The sequence below is a fragment of the Procambarus clarkii genome, chromosome 17 (assembly GCF_040958095.1).
Source record: "Procambarus clarkii isolate CNS0578487 chromosome 17, FALCON_Pclarkii_2.0, whole genome shotgun sequence".
Lineage (NCBI taxonomy): Eukaryota > Metazoa > Arthropoda > Malacostraca > Decapoda > Cambaridae > Procambarus > Procambarus clarkii.
In genome coordinates this window covers 20,507,121-20,526,783 of record NC_091166.1, presented here as the reverse complement: position 1 = coordinate 20,526,783, position 19,663 = coordinate 20,507,121, and the positions used below count along the sequence as shown (strand labels likewise).

The 19,663-nt window shown below is 36.7% G+C and overlaps 1 protein-coding gene across 2 annotated transcripts in view; it reads left to right on the top strand.

Annotated features, from left to right (window-relative positions):
• The window catches only part of LOC123748525 (methyltransferase-like protein 27), a 377,853-nt gene that overhangs the window by 152,966 nt on the left and 205,224 nt on the right, over nt 1–19,663 (top strand). For both annotated transcript variants that reach the window (XM_069326220.1, XM_069326221.1), the window contains one exon: nt 14,537–14,645. In XM_069326220.1, the coding sequence (XP_069182321.1) occupies nt 14,537–14,645 (109 nt within the window). The remainder of the gene's footprint in view (nt 1–14,536; nt 14,646–19,663) is intronic.

The following is a 19,663-nucleotide window of genomic DNA, read 5'->3' as shown; positions in this document are numbered from 1 at the left end:
AAACCAGAAAAACGGCCAGCCTACTCATGAGAAACTCTCCAGACACAAAACAGAACGCTTTAAAAGAGACTAACGTCGTCTATGCCTTCAAATGCCCTCTTGGGGACTGTAAGCTCCAAAAAACCCAGTATATAGGCAAGACAACAACATCTCTTTCTAGGCGTTTAACGATGCATAAGCAACAGGGCTCCATTAAGGAACATATAATCTCTTCCCACAACCAAACCATCGCCAGAGAAATCCTAGTAAACAACACAGAAATCATCGATAGATACAGCGATAGCAGGCGGCTTGACGTTTGCGAGGCACTACACATCAAGAAGTCAACACCAGCAATCAACAGCCAATTAATGCACAACTATATTCTACCCACCTCAAGACTCTGCTCCAATATAGAAGCATCAAGAAATATGGACCAATAGGCTTTCTACAATCACTTCTATTCAATACCCATTGTTTCGTGTTCTGTCTTGTGTTGATGAAATTAATACCCTATTAATGCCACCTCTTGTTCTGTCTTGTGATGATGAAATTAATACCCTATTAATGCCACCTCACCCCATCCACCTCTCTCAAATGCAGATATAAACAAAGTCAGAGATGCGTAAGTTCTATTCAGTTGTGTATTTGTAAACTAAAGTCTTTGAAAATGTAACAAGTTTTACGAATCGCGCTCGTGTCACGTCAGACTAGAAATAAAAATGAATTTTGAAGAATTGATTTTTGATTTACCTCCAACAGTGAAAAGAAATGTACGAAAGATTGAGAAAATTCGTGTTAGAAATATTAATCTTACTTTTTCGGTCATATTTAATAATATATGTCTACAGGAAAGACTGCTACCAAAATATACTAATATATATATATATATATATATATATATATATATATATATATATATATATATATATGTCGTACCTAGTAGCCAGAACTCACTTCTCAGCCTACTATTCAAGGCCCGATTTGCCTAATAAGCCAAGTTTTCCTGAATTAATATATTTACTATAATTTTTTTCTTATGAAATGATAAAGCAACCCTTTTCTCTATGTATGAGGTCAATTTTTTTTTATTGGAGTTAAAATTAACGTAGATATATGACCGAACCTAACCAACCCTACCTAACCTAACCTAACCTATATTTATAGGTAAGGTTAGGTTAGGTAGCCAAAAAAAGCTAGGTTAGGTTAGGTTAGGTAGGTTAGGTAGACGAAAAAACATTAATTCATGAAAACTTGGCTTATTAGGCAAATCGGGCCTTGAATAGTAGGCTGAGAAGTGCGTTCTGGCTATTAGGTACGACATATATATATATATATATATATATATATATATATTTATAATCGATGTTCCCTTCGGGAATCTTAATTTTAAGATGAATAGGAAAACCAGGGATATACTGAACATCTTGTATCAGAATCTTTACTTTAAAAAACATAACGTTTCGAATACTTCTCGTATTCATCATCAGATCTAAAAGAAAAAACAGAAATCACAGTCAAATAGCTGGTAAACAAAGAACTCATACTGAATATAATTGCCTATCAAAGAAAGGAAAAGCTTAAAAAGCAAAACACTTAAGCGCACTTAAAGTGATCAATACAAATAAAACTTATTAACTGTCACATATATTAAAACTAATTTAAAATCCATTAAACTACAAGATGAAATTTATAACTACTAAAACAAACCATTCTATTAAACTTACGTGAAGTGATCAGAAGTGAAACTTGATACCTAACACATAGATACTAAACACTATAACAAATATTTATATAATGTCTACAAATCTACAAAAAATGTATGTAAAATACAAACAGAATAAACGACAATTATAAAGTACTAACCAAAATCTTATAAAAAACTCAAATATTAAATAAAATTAAATACCAAAAAATGTATTATATATCCTACATAGAAGATTATATTAATGTACAATGTTAAGACTTGAAATAAGTAAGAAAGGGCAAGGACATGGTAAACTAAACAAAATTAAACTACCAAAAATAAACTAAAAAACCAAATTACAGGGCCTACTGTGCACTATACAGTGTACAATTGGACAGCTGAAAGGTTGCTATTTAACAGAGGCCGCAGTTCCTTTATATATAAGGATTCCATTACTCTCAAATCTGACTGGCCATTCATACAAGTGTCCAGAATTTTAAAATCAGATTCCAGCAGAGAATGATCAAACTCATAACAATGGTTTCTAATCTCCGAAAATGCTGGTTTAGACAATGGTAATCCAGTCCTAAAAGATAATCCCCGGTGCTCAAGTATCCTAATCTTAAAGTTCCGAATGGAACTCCCGACATATCCAGCATTACAGCTGGAACAATTATACATATATACGACATTTGAGCACAAGGGGATAGGCACTTTATCTTTAAATTTAAAATAAGAGCCTATGGTATTTGTGTTGACAAAAATAAATCTAAAGTCTACTTGAGGATAACACTGCTGCAACAGTCTCCTCAAACGACTCCTTACAGAAAAGCTAATACTGCCATAAAATGGTAATTTAATATATTTAAGATCCCTTTCCACTGTAGTAATCCTACACGATGGGTGAAACTTCTTATTTAAGAAATTCCTTATAAAAGTATAAACCATATGCACAGGATAACCATTATTTGAAAACAAATTCACAAGAAAATTAATTTCCTGATCAAAGTTATGTTCTAATTGGAATAACTTTGATCAGGAAATTAATTTTCTTGTGAATTTTTTTTCAAATAATGGTTATCCTGTGCATATGGTTTATACTTTTATAAGGAATTTCTTAAATAAGAAGTTTCATCCATCGTGTAGGATTACTACAGTGGAAAGGGATCTTAAATATATTAAATTACCATTTTATGGCAGTATTAGCTTTTCTGTAAGGAGTCGTTTGAGGAGACTGTTGCAGCAGTGTTATCCTCAAGTAGACTTTAGATTTATTTTTGTCAACACAAATACCATAGGCTCTTATTTTAAATTTAAAGATAAAGTGCCTATCCCCTTGTGCTCAAATGTCGTATATATGTATAATTGTTCCAGCTGTAATGCTGGATATGTCGGGAGTTCCATTCGGAACTTTAAGATTAGGATACTTGAGCACCGGGGATTATCTTTTAGGACTGGATTACCATTGTCTAAACCAGCATTTTCGGAGATTAGAAACCATTGTTATGAGTTTGATCATTCTCTGCTGGAATCTGATTTTAAAATTCTGGACACTTGTATGAATGGCCAGTCAGATTTGAGAGTAATGGAATCCTTATATATAAAGGAACTGCGGCCTCTGTTAAATAGCAACCTTTCAGCTGTCCAATTGTACACTGTATAGTGCACAGTAGGCCCTGTAATTTGGTTTTTTAGTTTATTTTTGGTAGTTTAATTTTGTTTAGTTTACCATGTCCTTGCCCTTTCTTACTTATTTCAAGTCTTAACATTGTACATTAATATAATCTTCTATGTAGGATATATAATACATTTTTTGGTATTTAATTTTATTTAATATTTGAGTTTTTTATAAGATTTTGGTTAGTACTTTATAATTGTCGTTTATTCTGTTTGTATTTTACATACATTTTTTGTAGATTTGTAGACATTATATAAATATTTGTTATAGTGTTTAGTATCTATGTGTTAGGTATCAAGTTTCACTTCTGATCACTTCACGTAAGTTTAATAGAATGGTTTGTTTTAGTAGTTATAAATTTCATCTTGTAGTTTAATGGATTTTAAATTAGTTTTAATATATGTGACAGTTAATAAGTTTTATTTGTATTGATCACTTTAAGTGCGCTTAAGTGTTTTGCTTTTTAAGCTTTTCCTTTCTTTGATAGGCAATTATATTCAGTATGAGTTCTTTGTTTACCAGCTATTTGACTGTGATTTCTGTTTTTTCTTTTAGATCTGATGATGAATACGAGAAGTATTCGAAACGTTATGTTTTTTAAAGTAAAGATTCTGATACAAGATGTTCAGTATATCCCTGGTTTTCCTATTCATCTTAAAATATATATATATATATATATATATATATATATATATATATATATTTTTTTTTTTTTTTTATAATAAAAAAAGGGAAGGGAGTACCACCTCTGGCTGGAAGAAGGGGGACCCATAGCCTCGGAGGAAACCACACATAACGCATTGGAGGGAATGTGGGTCCCCTCCAATACAGTTTCTGTGTGCTTTTCTCCTACCACCCCCTTCCCTTTTTTTTTTTTTTTTTTTTTTTTTCCTTTATTGTGTATTTAAAGGTTACAAAACATACAAGACAAATGCCTAAAGGTTATGGATCTCTTGAAGCTCCTCGGCTTCTGGACAGGAACCGAGGACGCAGCAAGCATTTCCCCTCTGGATCGCCACACTGAGACGCTGAAATAAAAAACTGGAAGCCCTTGGGTCTCTGGTGACGTCAATGAGCTTGGACCCCAATTCCTTGAGAAATCCCAAGGCACTCTTGCCCCAGGGGCCATGCGTCTCAGACGCTATGGGAACAAAGAGGTATTGACCTTCCAGTCGCCTGTACTTGAGTGATTTTGCTGTTTCCCTGTGGTTGGCCGCCCCACCTGCTTGATCAGCTCCGAAGTGTACATAGGTGTCAGCCAGGGTGGATACACATGTGTAGTCCCACACCAACTGTCTACCCTCCTTCCATGAGTATATGGTGATGCCATCAGGGCGAAGTGCTGGGAAATCCGGGTTTTGGACCCCTAGGATGCGAGGTTCTCTCTCCGCTGGGCACCCAGCTGAGACGAGGCTTCTCTTGATGATGTCATTGACCTCGTTGTGTCTTGCATGCCAGCCCTTTGTGCTTCCGCAATGCAACCCATGCAGTCCGTATTGGTCTGCTTCCACCCTGTTGCAAATACACTTGTATTCAGTGTGAATTGGGGCACCAAGGCGGAGGGCCACTGCTACACGAAGGGATTCTGGATCTAGGCGCGTGCCCATTGCAGACATGGGTACTGCCAGGAGGAAGTCTCCTGCATGGGGGGCACGCACTGCTCTGAGGCGGGCTTTCTCCTTGTCTGATGTTGCGACGCTTAGCATGGCATCAGCTACTTTTTCCACTAGAGGGTGGTCCCAGCCGGACTGTTTGTGTTGTTTTGTTGGCTCTATAATGGTTGCTGGGGCTGCAAGAACATTCCACTGATTTGAACATTCAGTGAAAGCAGGATCGTGTATTCCTGCTGAATCTCTCAGGGTTGCAGGTAAAATATCTCTGACGAGGTCGTGCGATGCATGAGAGGAGGAAAGGAAGGCTGGTAGAGCAATTTGGGAGGCTGTGCGGACACCAAGGCCGCCGAGTCTTACAGGAAGGGTTGCTTGCTCCCACTGAGAGTCGTCCAATGGCAGGTTCAGGACTTTCACCAGCATGGACCTCAGAAGGGTGTCATACACATTTAACTTAGGGCTGCTGTAGGATGGAGAACATCTCAGAAAGTAGGTCAACTTAGGGAAAGACAGGCATCTTGTAAGGAGAAAGAGAGCATCATGGGCATCGATCTTGTCAATCCTGTCCTGCATTCTCTTTAGGTCAGTGATTTTTGCAGCCAGGACCTCCTCGATTGCTCGTAGGCCAATGGGGGCACCCAGGAGAGTGCAGTCCGGTGGCTCGACAACGAGAATGTCTGGAAGAGCATTTTGTATTTGCCCAGTAATGTCTGGGTTGCGGGAGATTATTTCACATTTGGATGCATTAAGAATGAGGCCTAAGGCTGCTCCCTGCTCCTGGATTTTCCTTATATCCCCCAAAATGGTTTCCGGAGTTCCAGCTAGAGTGCCATCATCCAGGTACCAGATGTTTAGCTCGCTTGTCAGACTATCAGTGACCTCTTTGATAGCTAGGCAGAAAAGGAGGGGGGCTAAGGGGTCACCTTGTTGGACACCTTCACTGGAGTTTATTTCATGCTCCCCAAAAAGAAGCTTAGAGTCCCCACTGTAGCACGATCGGATGAATGGGTAAAGGGGACGGAAATGGTTGTGTACAGCCCTGAGGACAGCATCTCGTCTGACTTGATTGAAGGCATTTTTGAAGTCAAGCTTTACTAGTGCCTTCTGGTCCGGGAGATCAACAATGTAAGCCCGCGCTGCATGTGCTGCAGCTTCACAACCTAGGGGAATCCCAAACCCGAGCTGATGAGGTTTCAGCAAGGTGGCTGCTTCCTGGCTGATAGATCTCACTGCAGCCTTAGCTACAAGGCGTCGGAGGGTGTTGCCAACGGCAATGGGCCTGATACCCCTATCCTTCTTCTTTAGAGCACAGAGTGCTGCTCCATAAAAGACAGGCCTGATGTCCTCAGGGATGCCGCCAGCCAAACACATGTTGGAGAATCTGGTAAGTTCCACTAGAAGGTCCTTTGCAGCATCTCCAAGCACAGGGTTCAGCATTTGTTTGATGTGCTGGGGTCTTAGGCCTGTAAAGCCCCCTGCTGAACCTGTTGGGAAAGACATGGCTGCTTTGTACACCTCAGATTCTCGAACAGTCAAGGGTTCTATGCCAGCATTGTTTTCCTGGGGATCCCTGCTGCTGTCGGGGGCTCTGGGTGGGTGTTTGTCTTGAAGAGCCTCTGCTGTCGTGGCGTTCCTGGGGGCAATAGTGTCATCGCTGGTCATGATTCTGATGGCACCTGTGGTATTGCCCTCTTCTATTTTCCTGGTGATCTGTGCTCTCATTTTGTGGTTCTCAGATGAGTTATTGTTGGTCGTCCTGCGGCTGGTGTTCTTGGCACGAGGGGGGAGGCGGACCAGGTTGTCTGCTCTGGGGAATTCATTAAGAGCTCTGATTACAGAGGTTGCTAATGACTTGTCTCTCCTGGGCGGTAATGCTAGGCATGCATTCCCAAATAGAAGGAGATTGTGCCATGCTCCAATGGTTCTAGGAGCATTGTTGACCTTTGTCAGCAGACTGGTGAGTTTGGATGCTGCTTGATGACGGGCAGCCTTGGGGATGTGGGGCAAGGTCCTGGTGGACGTCGCTTTGATTGCTTCAAGCAGATTATCTGCTGAAATGAAGTTGAGGGAGGTATTGTTCCTCGCTCCTGCAGCAGGTTGTCCATCGTCACTGCCCCGGGGCAGGCGCCTAGACCCTAGACAACCACCTGAATTGAGAGAATGATAGCGGACAGTTCCATTTGAATTGAGACGATACCGTCTGTCACACACTTGACAGTTTCCTCTTGGGTGGCCGTCTTCTTGGCTGGAAAGAGGCTGTGTGTCAGGTGCGGCATGTGCCATGCCTAGATGTGATGACGCCTGGCTGCCCACTGAGTGCACCCTCTCCTTCCCAGGTGGAGAGTAACACGGCAAGCATTACCCTCCTGGGGGAGTTGGGCATGGCCTGGGCACCGTGTGTGGGTAGGCTGTGTGTTGATGGGCGGCTGGCTGGGTCGGGCGCAGGTAGCGGGGTGGGGGGGGGGGGGGGAAGATAGCTGGCGGGGGTGGTGGAGGGGGGGCACACGGGGGGGCACACGTGGCTGGCGGGGGTGGTGGAGGGGGGGTACACGTGCAGTCCTGCGGCCAACCTATATATATATATATATATATATATATATATATATAATATATATATATATATATATATATATATATATAATATATATATATATATATATATATATATGTCTTCCCACAACCAAACCATCGCCAGAGAAATCCTAGTAAACAACACAGAAATCATCGATAGATACAGCGAAAGGAGGCAGCTTGACGTCTGCGAGGCTCTACACATCAAGATGTCAACACCAGCAATCAACAGCCAATTAATGCACAACTATATTCTACCCACCTCTAGACTCCGCTCCAATATAGAAGCATCAAGAAATATGGACCAATAGGCTTTCTACAAATCACTTCCATTCAATACCCATTGTTTCGTGTTCTGTCTTGTGTTTAGGAATTTAATACCCTATTAATACCACCTCACCCCATCCACCTCACTCAAATGTAGATATAAATAAATCGAAGATGTGTAAGTTCTATTCAGTTGTGTAAGTGTAAGCTAAAGTCTTTGAAAATGTAATAAGTTTTACGAAACGCGCTCAAGTGTCGCGTCAGACTAGAAATAAAAAGAATTTTGGAGAATTGATTTTTGAATTACCACCAACAGTGAAAAGAAACGTACGAAAGATCGAGAAAATTCGTGATAGAATTATTAATCTTACTTTTTCGGACATATTTAATAATATATGTCTACAGGAAAGACTGCTACCAAAATATACTAATATATATATATATATATATATATATATATATATATATATATATATATATATATTATTAAATATGACCGAAAAAGTAAGATTAATAATTCTAACACGAATTTTCTCAATCTTTCGTACATTACGCTTCACTGTTGGAGGTAAATCAAAAATCAATTCTCCAAAATTCACCAATGGTTTCTCCAATGGTTTCATCGAAGACATCATAAGAAGGAAAGTGAAAAGCCATGCAACCTCTGAAGAGACAACTAACACAACACCTATACCCCCTATTAGACTATTTTACAGGAACTTCTTTTCCACAGCTCATAAAACGGAGGACAGGGTCCTGAAAGATATTGTTAATAGAAACGTTATCCCTACAGACAAAAATCAGAGGATACAACTGACGATTTACTATAAAACCAGAAAAACGGCCAGCCTTCTCATGAGAAACTCTCCAGACACAAAACAGAACGCTTTAAAAGAGACTAACGTCGTCTATGCCTTCAAATGCCCACTTGGGGACTGTAAGCTCCAAAAAACCCAGTATATAGGCAAGACAACAACATCTCTTTCTAGGCGTTTAACGATGCATAAGCAACAGGGCTCCATTAAGGAACATATAATCTCTTCCCACAACCAAACCATCGCCAGAGAAATCCTAGTAAACAACACAGAAATCATCGATAGATACAGCGATAGCAGGCGGCCTGACGTTTGCGAGGCACTACACATCAAGAAGTCAACACCAGCAATCAACAGCCAATTATTGCACAACTATATTCTACCCACCTCAAGACTCCGCTCCAATATAGAAGCATCAAGAAATATGGACCAATAGGCTTTCTATAAACACTTCTATTCAATACCCATTGTTTGTGTTCTGTCTTGTGTTGATACTTTTAATACCCTATTAATATCCCCTCTTGTTCTGTCTTGTGTTAATGCCACATCACCCCTCCCACCTCACTCAAATGTAGATATAAAATCGGAGATACGTAAGTTCTAATCAGTTGTGTATTTGTGAACTAAAGTCTTTGAAAATGTAATAAGTTTTACGAAACGCGCCCGTGTCGCGTCAGACTAGAAATAAAAATGAATTTTGGAGAATTGATTTTTGATTTACCTCCAACAGTGAAGCGTAATGTACGAAAGATTGAGAAAATTCGTGTTAGAATTATTAATCTTACTTTTTCGGTCATATTTAATAATATATGTCTACAGGAAAGACTGCTACCAAAATATACTAATATATATATATATATATATATATGTCGTACCTAGTAGCCAGAACGCACTTCTCAGCCTACTATGCAAGGCCCGATTTGCCTAATAAGCCAAGTTTTCATGAATTAATTATTTTTCGACTACCTAACCTACCTAACCTAACCTAACTTTTTCGTCTTCCTGTTTGTTTATACAAAAAAAGTCGAATTTCCAGGAACAAATTCTAAATATATATATCTTTTTTATACATTCTTTTTTTATATATATATCTAAATATATAAAAAAAAGTTTAAAAAATTGTTGGCATTCTTTCTAAGATCAAATACTATGTACCTCGCCCTGCCCTGGTGACACTCTATTGCTCTCTCATCTACCCTTATTTTTACTATTATCTGGCCGAAACTTTCCTGACTGTGGAAGCAGACTATAGATTTCCTAGCAATGATGTGTCCGAATTCAACTCTAACTTTAGAAATCTGATACTTGAAAACAGACTTAACAAAAACCATCTAATTATCACAGGAGACTTTAATATTGACCTCTGCGAGCCTGATAACCCTCCTGCTGCTAGTTTCCTCAACTGTATGAATTCCTGCTTCCTCATACCCTTAATCACTAGACCTACTTGAATCACTGATACTTCTGCCTCTGCTCTTGACCACATCTGGACTAACATAACCTCCCCACTTCAGGGAAAATCATTGATAGGACCACTGACCATTACCCCTCATTTCTCCTAACCAACAATAAACCACCTCTAGATACAAGAAAGATAAGCTTTAGACTGCACAATGAAACTTCTATAAGCAACTTTATTACTGGTGCTGCTGCTAATATCAACTGTGAGGCTGAATTAGGTGACATAGTGAACATCAACCTAGCAGTGCAAACATTTCTTCAGAAAACTCTGAACCTTTATAACACCCACTGTCCAATACTAACGAAACAAGTTACAAATAAAAGGTTAAACACTCCATGGCTTACAAAGGGTATACTTAAATCTATTAATAAAAAACATGACTTCGAGAAGAAGTATAGGTTAGGAGTCGTCTCCAAAGAATTTTGAAAGAATTACTCATCCATGCTGTCTAAAATAATTAGAAGAGCCAAAATAAAATACTACGAAAATAAATTTACCCAAATTAAGGGCAACATTAAGAAAACATGGAGCACTATCTCCCAAATATTCGGTCATTCCACATTCTGGGTCCCTTGATTTGTAAAGCATTTCTAGTTTGATTAAGTCGTATTCTTGGAATATCAAATAGGTATTTGTTTCTAGTGTGGTGCTCATGGGATCTATTACAACCTTCTAGGAAGCTTTTGAGGTCAGGATTGACATTACAGTTAAGTGTTTTATATATATATATATATATATATATATATATATATATATATATATATATATATATATATATATATATATATATATATTATATATATATATATATATATATATATATATATTTATATATATATATATATATATATATATATATATTTATATATATATATATATATATATATATATATATATATATTTATATATGTCGTACCTAGTAGCCAGAACTCACTTTTTGGCCTACTATTCAAGGCCCGATTTGCCTAATAAGCCAAGTTTTCATGAATTAATTGTTTTTCGACTACCTAACCTACCTAACCTAACCTAACCTAACTTTTTCGGCTACCTAACCAAACCTAACCTATAAAGATAGGTTAGGTTAGGTTAGGTAGGGTTGGTTAGGTTCGGTCATATATCTACGTTAATTTTAACTCCAATAAAAAAAATTGACCTCATACATAATGAAATGGGTAGCTTTATCATTTCATAAGAAAAAAATTAGAAAAAATATATTAATTCAGGAAAACTTGGCTTATTAGGCAAATCGGGCCTTGAATAGTAGGCCAAAAAGTGAGTTCTGGCTACTAGGTACGACATATATATATATATATATATATATATATATATATATATATATATATATATATATATATATATATATATGTCGTACTTAGTAGCCAGAACGCACTTCTCAGCCTACTATGCAAGGCCCGATTTGCCTAATAAGCCAAGTTTTCATGAATTAATTGTTTTTCGTCTACCTAACCTAACCTAACTTTTTCGGCTACCTAACCTAACCTAACCTATAAAGATAGGATAGGTTAGGTTAGGTAGGGTTGGTTAGGTTCGGTCATATATCTACGTTAATTTTAACTCCAATAAAAAAAATTGACCTCATACATAATGAAATGGGTAGCTTTATCATTTCATAAGAAAAAAATTAGAGAAAATATATTAATTCAGGAAAACTTGGCTTATTAGGCAAATCGGGCCTTGCATAGTAGGCTAAAAACTGGGTTCTGGCTACTAGGTACGACATATATATATATATATATATATATATATATATATATATATATATATATATATATATATATATATATATATATCAGGATTGACATTACAGTTAAGTGTTTTATATTTATATATATATATATATATATATATATATATATAAAACACTTAACTGTAATGTCAATCCTGACCTCAAAACCTTCCTAGAAGGTTGTAATAGATCCCATGAGCACCACACTAGAAACAAATACATATTTGATATTCCAAGAATACGACTTAATCAAACTAGAAATGCTTTACAACTCAAGGGACCCAGAATGTGGAATGACCTTCCCAATCATGTTAAAGACTGTTCCTCTCCCAACCAGTTTAAGATCAAAACTAAGTACTACCTAATTAACTCCATGTAACCTACCTAACCCCCAAAATGTCAACCCATGTCTACTATTTTAAACAATGCTGTTTGTTGTCCGAATTGTATATTTGTTTTTATTTCTGCCATGTTCCTCACCTTTTTTTTCTCAACACAATTTATACTCAAATCTCAATTAGTACTAAGTTTTAATCTTAGTGTTTTTCCTGCCCGAAACGCTTTGCGTAGTAGTGGCTTTGCATTGTATGTACTAGCTCTATCTATAAATCCATCAACGTTTTGTATCTCACCTTGTATGTATGTACTTTACCTGAATAAATATTTGTATTTGTTGTTGTTGTAGATATATAGATATGCTAGATATTGGCTGCAAGGCTAAATCAGGCTAGATTATGTGTAATTTATTCCAATGCAAAATCAAGAATTTTCTGATGTATTTTGCTATTGAAATATCCAGTTCGAAGAACCATAAATGTGGGAAAATTGTTGGGATTGATTTATAAGAACTACTAGGGACTTGTACTGTACTATATTAAAAATTACTATATTCAAAATTAATTCAGCTAAAGTCCCTAGCTAGCATTGTAAATCCTAGCTCCTCTTTCTTAATGACAGACTGTGGGCTGTAAGGGGCAGGTGAGGTCCCTAGGGCTGAATGGAGAAGTTGATTGAAGGTCCACAATCCACCTGTAGACAATTCGACATGTCAGCTTGTATTGTTAATACAAGGTTAAGATTTAATAAATTCAGTTCTATAACTGAACACTGGTTCTGTTTAAATCAAGGATCTAAACATGTACACAGTCCAATTCAGCACCATAACTACAACAGCCAATATTCACATACTAATAAATACAACAATTTGTTCTATAGAGGTATGATATATATGAATGTACAATCAATTGACCTTAAATGTGGTCCAAGTACTGTTAACTAAGTACAAAAGATTATATTCAATATGATAAACTTACATGATAAGTTAAAAATAACTAAGTAAGCAATTGTTAATTTAATATATATGATCAATTATATACAGATATATTCAATTTATATTGAAGAGTTTCAGTTGAGCTTGACTTTCAATGACTGATGTTGTGTAGCTCATGAGTGTCAAGATACAATGACTGAGGTTATGTACCTCAAGAGTGTCTAGATAAATTGAGAAAGTTCAGTTGCTGAAAGATTGATAAAAACTTACTGATATATGGGACATCGCCATGCCCTATGACGACAAACAGACTTATTGGATATATCAAGGTCATACAGGCATGCAATTGGCCAATCAACAATCAATATAATTATGTCTAGAGTGCCGGGTGACGCCTGACACGTTGCCAGACTGGATCTCTGTATGGCTTAGGCACTATATTTTATGTCACAGCTTTGCTGTTTAATATTCTGGTAGCGCTGCTAATTGATTATGTCCTTAATTGCGTTTGCAACAAGATAAGATGGGTATGGTGGTAGCATTCCCCCATGCTCCCTGAGCGAGGCAGCTTTCAATCAATATTGATTATTTTTACTGTCTAGACATAAGACTGAGATAAAATGAGATTATAATATAATTAGATATAAGATTTAAATATTATTAGTAGTACCTAATAGTACTATTGATTCTTAAGGATTTGATTTAATCCTTAACGGAAATAAATTGATGTTCCAATAGTTTTAATTAATTAAGATATTATTCTCGAAACTTCTAAATCCTTGAGAAATCATGCACAATGTCACATAGGCACCAAGGGTCCTTTGGTATACGTGATCATAGGTGGCATTGTCATGTAGAATCCAGATGTAGGATATAATGAATCTGTAGTGATTCTGATATAATTCTGTTATGATTTGATATGATTTAGATATGTTATAGAAATATTACATTTCTTAGATAATAATATAGATATAGTGGATAAATTTCCCACAAAGGGTTAGAACTTCAAGTGCATCCACAAGGGATAGAACTTAAAGTGCATCCACAAGGGTTTGAAAATAAAACAATACAAATTAACACAAAACAAGTAAATGATTACAAGAGTTCCTCTTAATAAATAACGGGTTGTCAGGGTGTGAATAATCTATAAACACTAGGGACAGCTTAACACATCAAAGCAATAGCATTGCTCAGATATTCCTTATATTCATTATAATTACTAATATCTTGTGACAGTATTTATACAAATATAACCATAACCTCAGAGGAATATATATATTGAGATATTTTGTGTTTGAGCTTTTTGCCACACGTTGCCTGTTAAAATATAATGTTGTATATTAGTATTTTGTGTTTTTACCTATCACACAAGATATTTTTGATCAATTATTTATAGGTATAATAATAACTATGAAGTATCTCTGAAAGGTGATATTCTTGTCTTCGCCAGATTATAGACTGTGTGCATTATAGAGGGCACGTGATCGCTGCTGACTACGTGGCTCAGAAGGTCCCAGAGGACCGCCGTCAACATGTCCGAGTGATAGACATTGCCGCAGGTACAGTACAATTTGTCTACTACATAAAGATCATTACTTAAATGCTAATATAATTAACCTGAAAAAAAATCATGTTAGGAAAAGTAGGTTATTTGTCTTAGGTATGCGTGAAACCCAACGGTGTCCCCCTGTAGCCTACAGACCATGTCCAGGTAGTGTTCAGTCTCATCCATACATTCCAGTCTAATTTGTATATATATATATATATATATATATATATATATATATATATATATATATATATATATATATATATATATATATATATATAAATGTGTTAGTAACAGTAATGACTGGTGGAATCGTTATGCATTACCAATTTATAATCTATGGAATGTGGACAAAATATGCTAAGAATAATATTAGAAAATATATAAGTATTTGAATAGTATTTATATAAAAAGTATTATGTTCCACAATACGTCATGTTTGCTAACATTAAACATTATACTTAGCTTACCAGGCAACGTGCGCTAAGAAGCTTTTTATTGTTGATAATAGTAATGATGTTATCTTATGACTGAATGACAGTAAATGTTTCAAACAATTTCAGTTGATCAAATAGTTGCTTCGTTCAATTTTCTGGTTTATGTTTGATTTATCTATATGTTTCAATACGCATTTATAAAGATGTTTATACAAATATAAATACTATTTTATACCAGTAAATTATATTTTTAAATGTCAAATATATTGATGTTTTAAATTTGAATGATTTTACATTTTCAATGTTGATGACACGAAGGAAATGTTTTAAATTATATGGAGAGTGAGAGAACAATGCCTCTTTCATGAGGGTCCTGAGCAGCCAACTGGCCTATGCTGACTATTATGGGGGGCAGGTGGTTAAGGGCCAATAGTAAAAAATCACAGGAGTTCTTAAAATAGTGGAAGTAGGTAGGGCCCGCTCCCCAGGGAAGAATGTTCCCAGCAATGAGTACTAGTTTGGCTAGAAAAAACGTCTGCCGTCTAAGGTACTCACCTATTCCACTCTAAACAGGATGAAAAGATACTCCTAGCTTTATCCTTATTTATTAACCCCTCTAATAACCCCCCATATACATAAATACAATAAATCACTTTACCACTCTACCTTACGTTAAATACCTTAGTCCACATAAGCAGGATGCAAGGTTTACAATTGCAACTAGGGTAAAGACTACTTTCCTGAAGGGCACTTGTATCGTACGTATCACAGACTTAAGCACACGTGGGTTCACTATCACCCTAGAGTACACTAAGGGATACAAAAACACTGGCTTAGAAGACACCTAAATAAACACACCTAAGAAACATAAACCTAAAGAAACATACACCTACACCTAACCAATAGCACAGTATTAATAAGGTAAGATACTCAACTTGGACATAGATTATAGGGAGAGAGGAAAAAGGAGGAAGAGGAAAATAGAGCCCACAGAGAATGTGTGACCACCAAAGCAGCCGCCCAGAGAGAAGGAAGAGCACAGTCTATTGAGCTCTCTAAGTATGTTACCGGGAAGACAACCTAACTGATCGTGCAGCCACAATCATTACAAGTCTTCACCGACCTTCAATACTAGTGACTTTAACAATTCTAAGAATAGATGATAACTAGGTCACTATTTAATAATCAACAAGCTCTGAGTCTGAATGTTCTGTGAGAACCAAGATTCGTCTTATGTCTGGCAATGAACACGGAAACAAAGGCACAACTAGGAATTCAGGATCCATGAGTGTAAATGTTATTGTTAATTAAATATCCTTCTCACATGATCCAATCCTATCAATTAATGTATAGTAATAATTTAGAGCTGAAATTGACCTCTGGTTTCCAAATAAGAACCGAGGGTCGTAACACTGACCAATGAGCCAACTGGCCTACCTTGACCAGCGAGCTAACAACACACTGCCCAGAATCAATTTGCCACAACACTTGTGGGGAAATCTGGCTCTAGTTCATATGCTAATAAAATGATATTTAATTCTACGATGCTCAAAGGACCACTCCCTTTATGGGAGAAATAAGCTGAATACTTAAATTGAATAAATTAGAGAACCAGTGGCTTATGGCTCTCTGTGATTAAATACAATTAAATTCTAAAGATTATATTAAGCAATAATGAACTGTAAATTCAATATATTCTAGAGCCGCTTCCCATGACACATTTTAGATGGGGGACGGTATTCTATGAGGTTAGTCAATGTAATGCATATAATATATAATGATAATATGCACACATATAGATTATATGGATTAGTAAAATGTAATGCAAAAATACTACTGCATATTATAGATTAAATAATATATAATCAATATGTAATAAATGTAAATGTATTGACACTGATAACTGAGAGAAAACTATCTACAATGAAAACTAATTAGTTCTCAGCTGTGACAGAGGAACGTAGGTGGAGTCCAGTCTCTACAACACTCTGGAATCAGCCCTAAGATAGTGATCCTTGGGACACGTGAGTATATGAGTCACACGCCTCCTCAGTTGTGTTGCACCATGCTGCAATAATTAACTTCCATAATTTCCACTCCAAACTAATATTTACACACATAAATGCAATATCTAAATAATTAGAGGTGGTGGAAGTAGCAATCACATGGGATTAATTGTATGCCTACAGCTTGACGACATGGTACCAGCATCAATATTCATTAATGAGCTCAATCAATAAATACAGAGAGGTAAATGCCTGCTAATACTGGTGTCCATGATTCTGTTAAGCTGCGTCCTCAATCTGAAGCCCGATGATGTACGGATGCTAACAGGATTGTATGGTTTAGAAGGACTGCTTCGGTACACCTTGCTGCCAGTGGATCTAATATGGCGAGAGTCTCCCTACACTCTCGGGCACGCGCGGATGCGCAATAACTCCCAGTGGGGAGCCCGAGCATAAATTATTTTCATTAATTAAAGTTAAATAGGGAAGGCTGTGTTTATGACGAATATTTATGTCATAAACAAATTAATTATGTTGCAATATATGATTCTTGTAGTATAAGTCAGTTAATGTAAACTGCACAAACAAAACGAGAATCTTTTGGAAGTGGAAATTATTTTGGGTTATAATATTATTCTCTGGAACAGCTATCTAGCTGGGTAAAGGAATTCCAGTAAACTGTAGTATACTAAATAAAGTAAACCTATTAATAAATAATTATCCTTAATAAAGAAAAGTAAGGCTAGATTCTACTTGATATGTTAATATGAAATGTTCCTGTGGCTAGCTGGCTGACGGAACATTTCCACGTTTCTAGGAGAAATTACATGACGTTCACATCCTAATGCAATGAATTCTATATCACTAAACTACAGATTAGTGGTGATAGTTAATTATGACACTTAGTTCTGGAAATACATCCCATTATACTAAGGATTAGTAAATGAGTATTAAATGATCAGGATGCCTAATACAGGAAATACATCCTATTGTATTAAGGATGAGAACAATTGTTGGTTATTTCCAACATATTTTTTTTTTTTTTTGGAGGGGGGGGGGGGGGAATTACGGGTCATAGTATATTGTTAAGTACTAACGTAATTGTTCGCTTTCCCTGAAGTTACATTCATGGCATTAGTAGGTTAGTATTTACATAATGAATGTCCCAAATCTGTGTGACACGTATACTCTGTTGTCTCAGGTACATCTATGTAATGATTAATGTGTTATTCTATGTGTCTCTTTGAAATCAAGTAGATACTGAATCTACAGTGAGATCAATGCCTTGGGTCGCAGTGACATGTAACTAAATGAGTTACTAGACACTGTAGCGAGTAAACCTTATGTTCGCTCCATTATCTCATCATCTTAAGGGCGTAACTAATTAGCACTAATTGCAGATGCTATAATCTCTTCCCTAATTACAGGTAACAATACTTCCATCCTAGTGGAGGAAGCTGAGTCACCGAATATAAGCAAGCGATATAAGAATAGCCGACAGTACAATTTCCACAGTCAAGAATGTAGCACTCGGCATATGCAGTTCTAATCGACCCCAAGATGCTTCAACTTTGACACAGAACATACAGCAAACTAGGACCGCATCGAGCTACAATGCTCTCCCACATAGAGCTCCGCGACTCCGGCTTCACTCAGCTCTCTGCTCTGCTCCAAGCTCCGTCTTAACGTCCACGACACTGTTGTATCCATGACTACTAAATATATATGAAAACCCACTAAACACTGTATATCTAATCTACTCAACAACGTAACATAATCGTACGTTACATTGTTAACACCAGAGAGTTTCGATGGGAACAATCCCATTATTTGCATTAGCGCGGGAGGAAATGATGTTGGTCGAGTTAGGAGTGAGGAACTGATTCAGAGGTATAAAACAGCCATAGAATTAGTTAGGAGCAAGGGAGGAATCCCGATCATATGTGGCATTCTTCCAAGAAAGGGAGTGGGAAATGAATGGATATCGAGAGCACTTGGTGTCAATTGCCGGCTGGAAAGATATTGCAAATCAAATGCAATATCTTTCATAGACAACTGGGAACACTTCTATGGAAGAAATGAAATGTATGCTCGTGATGGGGTGCATCTATCGAGAGCTGGGGTTGTTGCTGTTGCGAACTCGTTGGAAGAAGAGGTTAGAGGTGTTTGTTTGGGTTTAAACTGTTAGTAGATAGAGGTATGGGAATTGATTTGGAGGAAGGAGGTAATAAAAGTATGTGTTTGTGGGAGAAAGGAATTGGCAAAATGATCAGGGAAAGAGAAGGGCCTCAAAATAACAATTCACTTAGGGTATATTACACTAACAGTAGAAGTCTAAGAAATAAAATTAACGAATTAAATGCTCTTGTCTGCACAGAAAAAATAGATATTATTGCACTTACCGAAACGTGGATGAATGTAGAAAATAGAGAACTATTAGCTGAATATCAAATAAATGGATTTAAACTATTTCACACAGATAGATATATTAGACGAGGAGGTGGAGTAGCCATATATGTTAGGGACAATTTGAAATGTAGTCTCAAAGAGGGAATCAAAACTGAGCCACACACAGAAACTATTTG